The 11,971-nt window shown below is 32.9% G+C and overlaps 1 protein-coding gene across 3 annotated transcripts in view; it reads left to right on the forward strand.

Annotated features, from left to right (window-relative positions):
• U2SURP (U2 snRNP associated SURP domain containing) overlaps positions 1-11,971 on the forward strand; it is a 53,737-nt gene that overhangs the window by 22,987 nt on the left and 18,779 nt on the right. For all 3 annotated transcript variants that reach the window (XM_057738467.1, XM_057738468.1, XM_057738469.1), the window contains 10 exons: positions 1,304-1,408; positions 2,493-2,559; positions 2,638-2,801; positions 4,104-4,266; positions 4,676-4,755; positions 5,691-5,778; positions 6,787-6,909; positions 7,990-8,146; positions 8,919-9,014; positions 9,731-9,797. In XM_057738467.1, coding sequence (XP_057594450.1) covers positions 1,304-1,408; positions 2,493-2,559; positions 2,638-2,801; positions 4,104-4,266; positions 4,676-4,755; positions 5,691-5,778; positions 6,787-6,909; positions 7,990-8,146; positions 8,919-9,014; positions 9,731-9,797 — 1,110 coding nt within the window. The remainder of the gene's footprint in view (positions 1-1,303; positions 1,409-2,492; positions 2,560-2,637; positions 2,802-4,103; positions 4,267-4,675; positions 4,756-5,690; positions 5,779-6,786; positions 6,910-7,989; positions 8,147-8,918; positions 9,015-9,730; positions 9,798-11,971) is intronic.

The following is an 11,971-nucleotide window of genomic DNA, read 5'->3' on the forward strand; positions in this document are numbered from 1 at the left end:
GAGGTCAAAAAAATTCATATTTTTTCACTAGAGATTTTAGTGTCCACTTAAGTAGGTTTGTTTGAAAACTGAGAAATAATTATAATCACATGATATAAATTTTTTTATTGTTCATGTACTCTGAAGCAGGGCTTTATAGAGCAAAAAAATGTCTTATTCTATAACTATATATTTATTTATATTCTAGCAGTTATATGAACTTAATTTGATCTGGGAATGCTAAAGGTGTAATTTAGTGTGTGCCTTGTACCAAGAGCCAATATCCTTTTGCTTTTCCCATTTGTTATTTGCCAACTCTGTGTAGTGGAGACTGGTGAAATGAGAAGTCAGAAGTAGCTGTAATAAGCTGAATCATTTTTGCCTGACACTGTAATCAATGTCTAAAATTGTGTTTGGAGTCTAATAAGGTATCAGATTTTAAAAATAAAGACTTCCTGTAGGCCCAATCAACAAAATGATGACTAAAAAGTTACATATATTTATTTTTGGCTTAAATATTGGGAAGTAATTGTTATGAAAAACGTGAAGGGCGTATCACCATGTCCCTTATTTTGGAATATTTTGGAAAGAGGACTCCATTCGTTTAAGGCTTTGGCAGTATAATTGCTTTATTGATTCATAACACACAGGCAGAATTATACATGTCATGAACTGTGTGGACTAGTTTGAAGTGTGGTCCAAAGGGATGTTGCCTCATTAAAGGTCAAATTCAGTAAAAACTCCATCTGCTATATATGTACCAGAAAAGCACAAGAGTTGGATGGATTTTTTTTAATTCAGTCAGGCCTTAAACTTGTTAAATAGTTTTGTATTTTTATAAATTATAGTCATGTATATAACATTTCAACAACACCACAAGAGTGCTTGGTTTAGGAATGTTTTCTTTTAAAACTGAGATAGTGTGTAAGTTTTTAGATGGCTATGATAACATGTAAGCTCTAAGTTACTGATTTTATATATTTGCAGCTTTCCAGTTAGTTGTGATTCATAATTTAATGTTTTGCATTTGGAAAATAAAATTAAGTGGCATTTAGAAATTGAAATCTTTATTACTCTGAAGCTGTGTTGTGGTTTCCCACCCTCCCTTACCTTCCCCTCCCCTCCCACTCCCTTGTCCCCATTGCCCCACTCCCTCTTAATGCACAAGGTGTTAACATATGCTCCAGGTTACTTTCTTGGTATAAAATTCTGTATTAGTCAGCAGAATAATCTTTCTCTGCACAATTATAGTAACTTAGGTCAAGTGTAGTTTTGTATAGTGGTAGGTCTGAATCCATTTTCTTTAACTGTGTTGTTGTTGTAGGAATTTGCTCGCCCTGATACATCGAATGATAGAGTTTGTTGTACGTGAAGGGCCAATGTTTGAAGCTATGATTATGAACAGAGAGATCAACAATCCTATGTTCAGGTGTGCATTTTCTTATTATAGTAGCATTTACATGTAACATACAGTTTACCATTTATACATGAACAGTTCAGTGGCATTAAGTACATTTATGTTGTTGTGAAACCATCACCATAACTTTTCTCATCTTCCATAACTGAAACTCTGTACCCCTTAAACAGTAACTCCCCATTGCCTCAGCCTCTGGCAACCACCATTCTGCTTTCTGACTCTGAATTTGATTACTCTAGGTACCTTATCTAAGTGGAGTCATACCTTGTTTGTACTTTTGAGACTGGCTTATTTCATGTAGCATGATGTCTTCAAGTTCACTTTTTTTTTTTTTTTTAAAGATTCATCCTTGATGTAGCATGTCAGAATTTCCTTACTCTTTAAGGCTGAATAATATTCCATTGCATGTATATACCACATTTTGTTTATCCTCAGATGTGTATTTTAAAAAATACTTTAAAATTATTTTTTGGAGTTAAAAATATTCCAAGAATAAAGTCCTAAAAGTATGAGGTTATTTTTGTAACGGGGTGAGAAGGCAGTTTTAATAGACTGGAATGTGCTTGGGTCAGTTTTCCAGTGATTTCCATAACTTAGTTAATTAACATTGTTTTTTAGCATTCTCTAGGAGGAAAATACTTTTCACTATGTTTTTCAATGAAAGAGTCTTTCAGAAGAAAGTTATGATAGAGTAAATGAGGTTTATAGGAAACTACTTATCTTCTGAAAAGTTATGTCTAACACATTCATTTACAGTTTACTTAAGTCATTTAAAAACCACTTCTTTTAAAATTATGTCTTGGGAAGGCCTCTCCATTGTCAGACACAGTACTTGACATATGTGTTCAATAAAACTGTAAGACTCAGCAAGATGCATACATACCTTCTGAGTATTAGTGTCAATCACAAAGGTAGTCGGGTTGGGGTGAGGAAGGGCATAGATGCAGTGGGTGAGTGTTTCTCTTCAGGGATCTTTGCTTTTGGTTTTATTTAGAAGTAAATAAGCAAATAATATTTCTTATTTGTTTATGTTTACTTGAAGACAGTTTTCCATTAAAGAATCTGATGTTTAATTTTTTGTTTGTTTTTGTTTTAGATTCTTATTTGAAAACCAGACACCAGCCCATGTTTACTATAGGTGGAAGCTTTATTCTATTCTGCAGGCAAGTATAATCAGTTACTTTGTTAATTTTGACTCTGAGGTATAAGACCTTTCTAATGACTTTCTGGACGCTTACTAGGGAGATTCTCCAACTAAGTGGCGGACAGAAGATTTTCGTATGTTCAAAAATGGATCTTTTTGGAGGCCACCACCATTAAATCCATATCTGCATGGGATGTCAGAGGAGCAGGAAACAGAAGCTTTTGTAGAGGAGCCTAGTAAAAAGGGAGCACTTAAGGAAGAGTAAGATTTTTACCTTTTTTGTTTTATATTCAGAAAAGTTGCTTTAATGGTAACATTAATTAATGATCTTAGTAAGATGTGTTAACCCTAAAATAAATGGTTGTTAAAATTTGTGAATGTTTAAAATAGTAACATCTCTTAACGTATGCACTGTAATCTTAAATATCTTGGCAAGTATTATAAGTATGTGTCCTACTGAACTTGACCTCTTCCTACTGATCAGAATTAATGGTAATCTCTTAAATGATGGTACTCCATCAGTTGAATACTTTATATTCTACAAGAAATTATCTTGGGGCCTTTAGAACTCTTGTCTCTCTAAATGCACCGTAAAGAGGAAAAGTTACTGTATGGCTCAGTGAAGTCAGATGGGTGACTTTGCAAAGCTGCTCCGCGAAGTACCATGGAAACATGTTATTAGTACTGTCAGCATTACTTCAGGACAGTTAGTCTGCTTTAAGACGCAGAAACAGATTTAACTGTTGAAATGTTCAGAGGAAATTTTGTATACCTGATGGAGGGAAAAAAAGGCTAAAATAATCTTTAGCTTATAGGATTATATACTTCACTGCCTGTAAGTTTTGATGCTAGTTGCATTGATGCATTGTTTATGAGAGCATTGCTAATAGAGAACTATAGTATTTGAGAGTATATTGGCTTCTGATGATGTACATTTATTATTACTTTTGCCCAGGGATCTGCATACTCAGCCCATAGGCTAAATCTGGCTGCCTGCTGTAAATAAAATTTCATTTGAGCACAGCCATACCCATTCCTTTACATGTAACCTGTGGTTGCTTTGGTGTTATAGTAGCAAAGTTGACTAACTGTGACAGAAACAGTATGGCTTTCAAGGCCTAAAGTATTTATATCTGATCCTTTATAGAAAAAGTTTTTCAACCCTTGCTTTAGTATGCTTTCTATGCAGAAGTGCTAAAGTAACAGACTTCCTTCAAAATTGAGTGAAGAACATGAACGTTCTTTTTCAGTGTAATAGGCTAATAGGACTGGGACATTCTCAAAGACTCTTGAAAAAATGCCTATAATTTTAAATTTACTTAATTTGTATAGTAAAAGTCACTGAAATAATTTATTAGTTCCCAGGAAAGTATTCTTTCCCATATAAATTCTTTAAAAAAAAGGTAACACATTTGGAATATGTAACACAAATCAGACTTAACACAATTTAGTCTCCAGAATTTTATCTGACTGGGTTTTAGAGAAATTAGTTTGTGAGCAGAAACTATGATGGATTTGAAATTTGTATCTATAAATACTTATAAGTTGAAAATTTGTATTCAGACAGAGGGACAAATTAGAAGAAATTCTTCGGGGGTTAACGCCAAGGAAAAATGATATTGGAGATGCAATGGTTTTCTGTCTTAATAATGCTGAAGCTGCTGAAGAAATAGTGGATTGCATTACCGAGTCATTGTCCATCTTAAAGACACCCCTTCCCAAAAAGGTATGGGAATAATTTCTCTTTATGGAACATTTAAGTAAAAGAGAGGTAACAGTTGACTCCTATTTGGATTGACATTGATTTCCTTTTTGAATGAAGAACTTGACTGAAGAAATCTTTCCCATGCAATTTTATTTTCCCTCTGCCTGGGAAACTTACCTTAGTTGGCACACAAATTATCAACAGGTCAAAATGTAGATGAATTACAACTTTTATCCCTGCCAAGGTCATGGTTGTGGATTTCTTAAGGAAATTCTCTAATTAATTATGATTATTAAATTATTAAATTATGGCTAAACATTGGCCTCATGCCATTGATTCAGAAAATTTCAATATGGAATTATTTTTAGATACATTTTCTGCTGTTGGTTTTTATTTTTAATCCGTTTTATGCTGTCTTTTGGTGTTCTAGATTGCCAGATTATATTTGGTTTCTGATGTTTTGTACAACTCTTCAGCCAAAGTTGCCAATGCTTCTTATTATAGAAAATTGTAAGTATAGTGATGTAAGATGATATTCCTGAACAGAAGTATTTAACCATAAGGAGCACAGAAAAGAGGATAGTTTTGTTAATTAATGCCCTCAGTAATAAGAAATAATTTGAATTTTTTCATAGTTTGTAGAATTTTCTAAAAATTGGATTGTATTCATTGAACTAAACCACTTTAAGCTAAATAATCAGGATCTTTTAAGAGTTTTTCAGTCAGTTTCTTGATTATTCATGATAGAACAAATAGGAAGAGTTAAAAAATAACTTTATTCCAGCTGTGTATTTAGCCACTTGTGTAATAAATAAGCTGAAACAGTAGAAATAGTGTCAAACAAAGGAAGAAACCAAAGGAGCATTAACTATTTATAGAATCATTGTTCTCTGATCATCATTGTATTGGTTGTAGTTCATTGTTAATGTTTTTTTAGGCAATAGGAAATTATGTTGCTGTGTATTTAATATACATCTCTTCCTTAGTTTCCCACAGTCCTTTTTGGTGTTTATGAATTAGAGAAGCTTTTCTTTAGAAACTTGGCTCTGAAGGGAAATTTGGAGGTGTGGGCCCTAATCTTAGCTCTCCTATTCCTGTTTTTACCTTAGACAGGTGACTTAACTTTTCTGCTTCCTATTTTATAAAATGCAGAGGTTGGGCTAGATGGCTCAAAGTATCCTAGATGTAAAGTTCCTTGTTAATTAAGGGGACTTGGTTCTTAAGACTCTTTGGAGGAGTTTTACAGATGAAAAATTCAGATTAGTAGGAGTTAAAGTTTAGTTTTAGAGTTTAAACACCTAGTTCTTGATTTTTAAAGAATTACTTGATTAATTTATTTATAAAATTTTGAAAGTCCAGGAGTGGTTTTCATTGGCTAGCATGCTGAAGTGGATAGGGATTTTTAAACACATTCTATTGTAAAAAACATATTATTTGAATTTCAGTTTTGAAACAAAGTTGTGTCAGATATTTTCAGACCTCAATGCTACTTATCGTACAATTCAAGGCCATTTACAGTCTGAAAACTTTAAGGTACGTTTATTGGTTGGTTATTTTTGCCCTAGTATTTTAAATGGGAAGTGGGGGCTGGGAAGCACGTTGGAGGGCTAAAAGAGTATGTAAGACAAGTGTAAGACATAACTTAGATGTTTCAGGAGCTATTGTTTTAAAATTTGCTGCCATTTTACCTTCAGTATCAAAAAACAAGTCTGAAAATTTAAACTGTATGTAGTGTTTTGGCTGTCTGTTTTAGTTTTAAGAATTTTATTTAAATATTTTAAATACTAGTCTTTGCTTTTCACAGAAGGCATTCAGAAGATCACTTGTTTTGTAGTGGTGTATATAATTTGGCTGGATTGGAAATATACATTTTAGTTATTCATGTTTAGAAAGTATAATCAATTATTATTTTTTTAATAAACTGTCAAGCTATAGACAAGCCAAACAGAATACCTCATTTATAGTTGAAAAAGTAGATACACTTTCATGGGACGAATACTCACTAAGGAAATTTTTAGCTTGGAAAGATGCCCAATGACCCCACCATTTTGGGGATTCAGACAAAACAACTCCGTTAAAAATTATTTTGACCTTAAATTTTGACCATAAGACAGAGATTATAGACAAGTTTAGGGATGAGAAAGAGAGAAGTGTTAGCCAGAATCAGGAAGTACTTCATCAGACCATAAAAGAATTCAAATCAAAACTTGGCTACCTTGATATCCAGCTTTCATAAGTTTCTAAAGCAAGTGTTTCTCAGAATGTGGCCTCATGTGTACCACCTATGAGACCTTGATCTTAGGTGACTGAGAGCAAACAGTTACTGTTTCTTTTTTGTTATATTTATTCTTAGTTTCTTTCCTCTTTTAATTGGGAGGTAAATATTGGTTTTTTAAGAAAATACGGTAATGATAGTTATTTTCCTTAAACTTTAAAAGAATATTGGTTTAAAGGAAAATTTAGCAAATTGTGGTGATTATCATGAGATGACGTTTGATAGTTATTGCCCTAAATGATAATTTGTTGTCTTTTTCCTATTAGCAACGGGTAATGACCTGCTTTAGAGCATGGGAAGATTGGGCAATTTATCCAGAACCATTTTTGATCAAACTACAAAATATTTTCTTAGGACTTGTAAATATTATTGAAGAAAAGGAAACAGAGGTAGGTATTCAGTGTATTTGTCTGATTATCTTAAAATTTATTTCTGGGGATGCTGTGGAGGTGTGATACGCTACAGATATGAGTAACATTTCTTTGTGGAAAATACCTACTGTTTACCACTAAACAGTGGATTTTTGTTGCTGGAGTTGATGGAGCCCAGGACTTGAAATTATATGTAACAGGACTTTTCTGTTTTGTGTCCTTATGTGAATATTGGTGGCTGGTTTTTTATTTTATGACATTTAAAGATTTATAGTATATTAGTAGAGAAAAAGCAAGTAATAGGGCAATATATATAGCATGATTTCATTTTGTTAAACTAAAGATAGCTGTGTAAGTAAATATGTACCTGAAAAGAAGCACACCACAGTGGTAGCAGGTTCTATTCATCACTATTCTGTTGTGTTTGTTTGTTTTTTAACCTCCTCAGTAGTTCTTAAATCTATCACCATTTCCATGATCCTAACCCAGCTATCATATTTTGACTTCCACTTCTACAAGATACTCCTAATTGGCTTTCCTGCTCCAATCACATGGTCCTTGTTTCAGTTTCTTAAATATGTTTCCTCCTACCATAGACCTTTTTACATGTTCTTTCCTCTTTCTGGAACATCTCTTCTTTATCTGAGACCCTTCAGATCTCAGTTTGAGCATAAATTCATTGAGCCTTCTCCGACCTCTTTAGGTGGAGCCTACTTATTACACATTCTAATAATACAATGTACCTCTTTGTTGTAGCCGCCATCGTATGTTGTTGTGGTTGTCTGATTGCCAGCCCTCCCACCCCATGCTACAAAGCTCTATGACAGGAAGGACTAGGGGACCAAAGCTCATTTTCGCTCATCATTGTATCCTCAGTGCCTCATATGGTACCTGACATAATTAAGTACTTGGTAAATATTTGATAAATATTGCACAGGTGACTGCTTTGTCAGACTGGATGATAGAAATATATTCTTATTATATCCTCATATTGTACCTAGGAATGTTGGTTGGTTTATACTGGATTGGAAATTAATCTTTTAGCAATATGGCTTTAGGAAGCGAAAGAAAAGGTTACAGTATTATGTGTTTTCATAGGATGTACCAGATGACCTTGATGGTGCCCCCATTGAGGAAGAGCTTGATGGCGCACCTCTAGAAGATGTGGATGGAATTCCTATTGATGCTACTCCCATTGATGATCTTGATGGAGTCCCTATAAAGAGCCTTGATGATGATCTTGATGGAGTGCCTTGTAAGTTGAAACTTCAAACTCATTAAATCTAGCTAATAAGGTTGATTCCAAACCTCTTTAATTTCCATACATGGTTATAATTTCTTTTAAGTAAGATGTCAGTCATTAACTTTTTTCTCTCTTTTATTTCTGCCTTTCCAGAATTCAAATACCCAGTAATACATTTGATTGTGCCAAGAAAAAGTTTCTCTTTCTGGTCACATTTCTTTATTGGGACAGTCAACCTCTTATAATATTAGGAAGTTTCTCTTGTCTTAATTGTCAGAAAACTATAGTCAAAATCTTGTGTTCAATTGTATGTATAATTCCAGGTGCTTGGTTTTATCAGTTCTATTTTTATTATTAGTTTTCCTAACTTATAGATTCAGTTTTCCTAGCTGCCTGAAATCATTTTGGAAATAGGAAATATACATAATCTTCAGTACATTTGGATTATATGTTAAAATATTGAATAATATATGAGTTCTGCAGTTTAAACAATAATTAAAGGTACTAAAGTTTTTTTTTACTTCCTCAACTTCTCCATTTGCTTGAAATAATCACCTGTATGTTCTGGGTGCATATGTATATACATAAATTATATTTATACTTATATTTAAAAATTGGACCTCAGGTGCAGAGAGTTGGATTAGTGATAATCCTTGTTCTTGACACTAGCATTATTAGTCCATGTGTTACCTTATTTAATTTTACTTTTTAATAATATAGTGATACTCATGAGCTCTTTAAGTCATCCTCTAGTCAGAGTTAATGGCTTATCTTTCTTTGATAGTGGATGCAACTGAAGACTCAAAGAAGAATGAGCCTATATTTAAAGTTGCCCCATCAAAATGGGAAGCTGTAGATGAATCTGAATTGGAAGCACAGGGTAAGTAAAAAGTACAATAAATACGAAGCTTTAAAAAATTGAGTACTTAAAATTTTACCAAATCGGTAGTGTGTGTGTGTGCATGTTACGTTTTCCTTCTGTTCTTTATAACATGTTTCAACTTTGAGACCCAGTGTTGTTGTATTTTATGTCTAGTGGCAAAGTTTTCATTGTGGTTGCTGTTAAAATTTTCTTAGATCTTTCAGTTTGGATGCTTCAAAAGTAATCAGAGAAATCACTCAAAACCTTTTAGGTTAAGCCATTTCAGTAGAAAATGCACATGGGAAGCTGTACCTATTTGGAAATTTACTTAGAGGTTAGTTTCAGGAAAACCAAAGCTTTGTCTCTCCTATAGTGCTTGACTTATTAGATGCAGTTTAGACCTACCTTTCATACTTGCTTGGACATGTATCCTAAGGCTTATAATCTGTAATTGTTAATTTAGTATTTGTAGGTTCTAATGAAATAAATCTTATCATCTAGCACAGAAATAAGGATGACTGCATTATTTGTCAGTTCATGGTTTTGAATAAAATTATAGTGTAGGTGTGAGGAAAGTAATAGATTTAATACATAGAAATGGCTATTCAAAGAAAAGATAAATGTAGATAACTTCTTTAATATATAAACTTTCAGTTCTAAAGCTGGACTTCTGTGCTGCTGCAAAAATGCTGATTTACCTTATGGAATTACATCCTTTTTTTCCTTCCATTCAGCTGTAACAACTTCTAAATGGGAGTTATTTGACCAGCATGAAGAATCAGAAGAAGAAGAAAATCAAAAGTAAGAATCTAAGTTTCAAATATACTTAGTTTCTTATTGCATATATACTCCCTTTTTCATTAAGAGGTATGCTTGAAATAATAGTGAAGAGAAAAACTTAACTCTTAAAAAAACTTGTTTTAAGAGGATCATTTGTAGGTCTTCATTGTTTTTCCAGTGAATAAAGAGCTTTTGCTTTCTGGTTTTGAGCATCTGGTTTCACTTTGCTTTCTATGCTAGGTTATACATTCTCACTTTGTAGTTACTAAATGGTCAACTGCATATATTTTAAATTTTTGTCATCAAAGTATTGTTGTGGCTCCACAAAAAGTGACTTTTAGAATGTGATTGGGAAGGTTATGCTCCTTTTTTGGGGGGATTGTACATTGCTATGAAAAATAATGCATTATGACCATTCTGTTATGTTATGTAAATGTTAACACCTCAGAAGAAGTAAAAATAAATAAAAGAAAAAAACCATTTACCTTTATCATATAGAGAAATTATAATTTTCAGTTTTGCTCTTTGGTAATTACCCCTGGTTGTTTTTGAATTTAACACTGAATGTGATTATAGGAATTTCTGCTCCCAAATTCTCCTGCAAGTTTATGTTGGTAGTTTTTTTTAAGATAGCACTTGACACCTTTAAAAATCATTGCAAAGGAAGTTAATTTTTTTTAAATAGGGAAAGAAATGGCATCAAGAACACAAAGCAGAGGTTCCTGGATTTTTTTGTTTGTTTTTTTTAATCTTTTATTGTTTTCAAATGGAAGAATGCACAAAAGGAAAAGGTCCTTTGTGTCTCAGCATTTGTATGGATTCAGTAAATGGGTATTAGCATTTAGATTTAAGGAAATATAATTGATCAGCATTTTGTGGAAACAGTTTGATATGATGAAAAAAACTTGGCAACAGTGATGTCTTTCCAGAAACAGTGTGATTAGAGCAAATCAGCAATGATTTTGACAACATATTTACAAAATACAGATGTAGTTCCCTGATGGAAGTACCTCTCTAAGGCTGTTCAGGAGTACAAAAATTGGGAACAGCCCAGTTTGTTTTCATTTTTATGTCTGCAGTCCCATCATTAGTAACATCTCTCACCATTGTAGAATCACTGCTTTTTAAAATGAGTACCTGTGCTCAAAAAATAATTATTCAATTTAAGGGAAAGGAAGGGTTATTGCAGAACTCAAATATTGTTCAAGTGGTTTTGTTTCTAGAGGTACTAATTTTTTGCAATGAATTTGATATTTATGTTAATATTTGAAATGTAAAAGCATTTTTGTCTTGATGGTAATCATACATTCATACAGTGAAACATGGATCACTGAAAATATAATTTGTATTTTTTATTTTTCCTAGGAGCTCCAAATAAGTCATGATAACATAAAAGTAACTCTTTGAAAGTGCAAAGCAGGGAAAAATGCTTTTCCACATACTGCTTTCTGGTCCTTGAAATTTTGTTGCACCTCACTACTGCTCTCTAGTGGCTGAATCCAAAATGCCTTTTTACCAAGGAGCTGCTTTTTGACACTAGTAGTCATTGTCTTTGTGGCAGAGAGGTGATTAAGAAAATATATATAGCCCTATTAATGCTTTGCAGAGAAGTTCCAAATAGTAATTTAATTTCATTTGTAATGAATTCTGTATGGGTTTAGAGTCTTGAATTTCCATTTCTTTAAAAGAAGAGCAAGGTGAGACTGGTGAGTTATGAACCTAGAGCTGGTGACTAAGAGCTAAAGTCAAAGCCAGTCAGAACAGATTGCTCAGGCCTTAGATAGCAGCTGTAAAGTATGTATGTATTTTAAATCATCAAATTGTAGTGTAGTTCATTTTAAAAGTCTTAAATAGTATGATTAGTGTTTAGTGTCTAGATTCTTTCTCTGTATGTATAAAACATGCATATCTATTTAAAGCATAAATTATGTAATAATGTGCATACTATTCTGTGACCCATGTTTTTCACTCAGGTATCATGGGTGTTGTTATTCCATGCCAGTCCATATGTTTATCTGCTCTGTATTCATCTACGGTTGAAAGCAAGCATTCAGAAAAGTGTACAAGGAAGTTTTATTAAGGAATATTTCAAAGTGCAAAAAAATTTTTTTTGAAAAAATTGTAAATAACAGGCTGGAATTGGTTAAGTAATCTCCGTTGCATAGATAACACAATTTCATTAACTGTGTTGCACC

Source organism: Hippopotamus amphibius, chromosome 6, assembly GCF_030028045.1.
Source record: "Hippopotamus amphibius kiboko isolate mHipAmp2 chromosome 6, mHipAmp2.hap2, whole genome shotgun sequence".
Taxonomy (NCBI): domain Eukaryota; kingdom Metazoa; phylum Chordata; class Mammalia; order Artiodactyla; family Hippopotamidae; genus Hippopotamus; species Hippopotamus amphibius.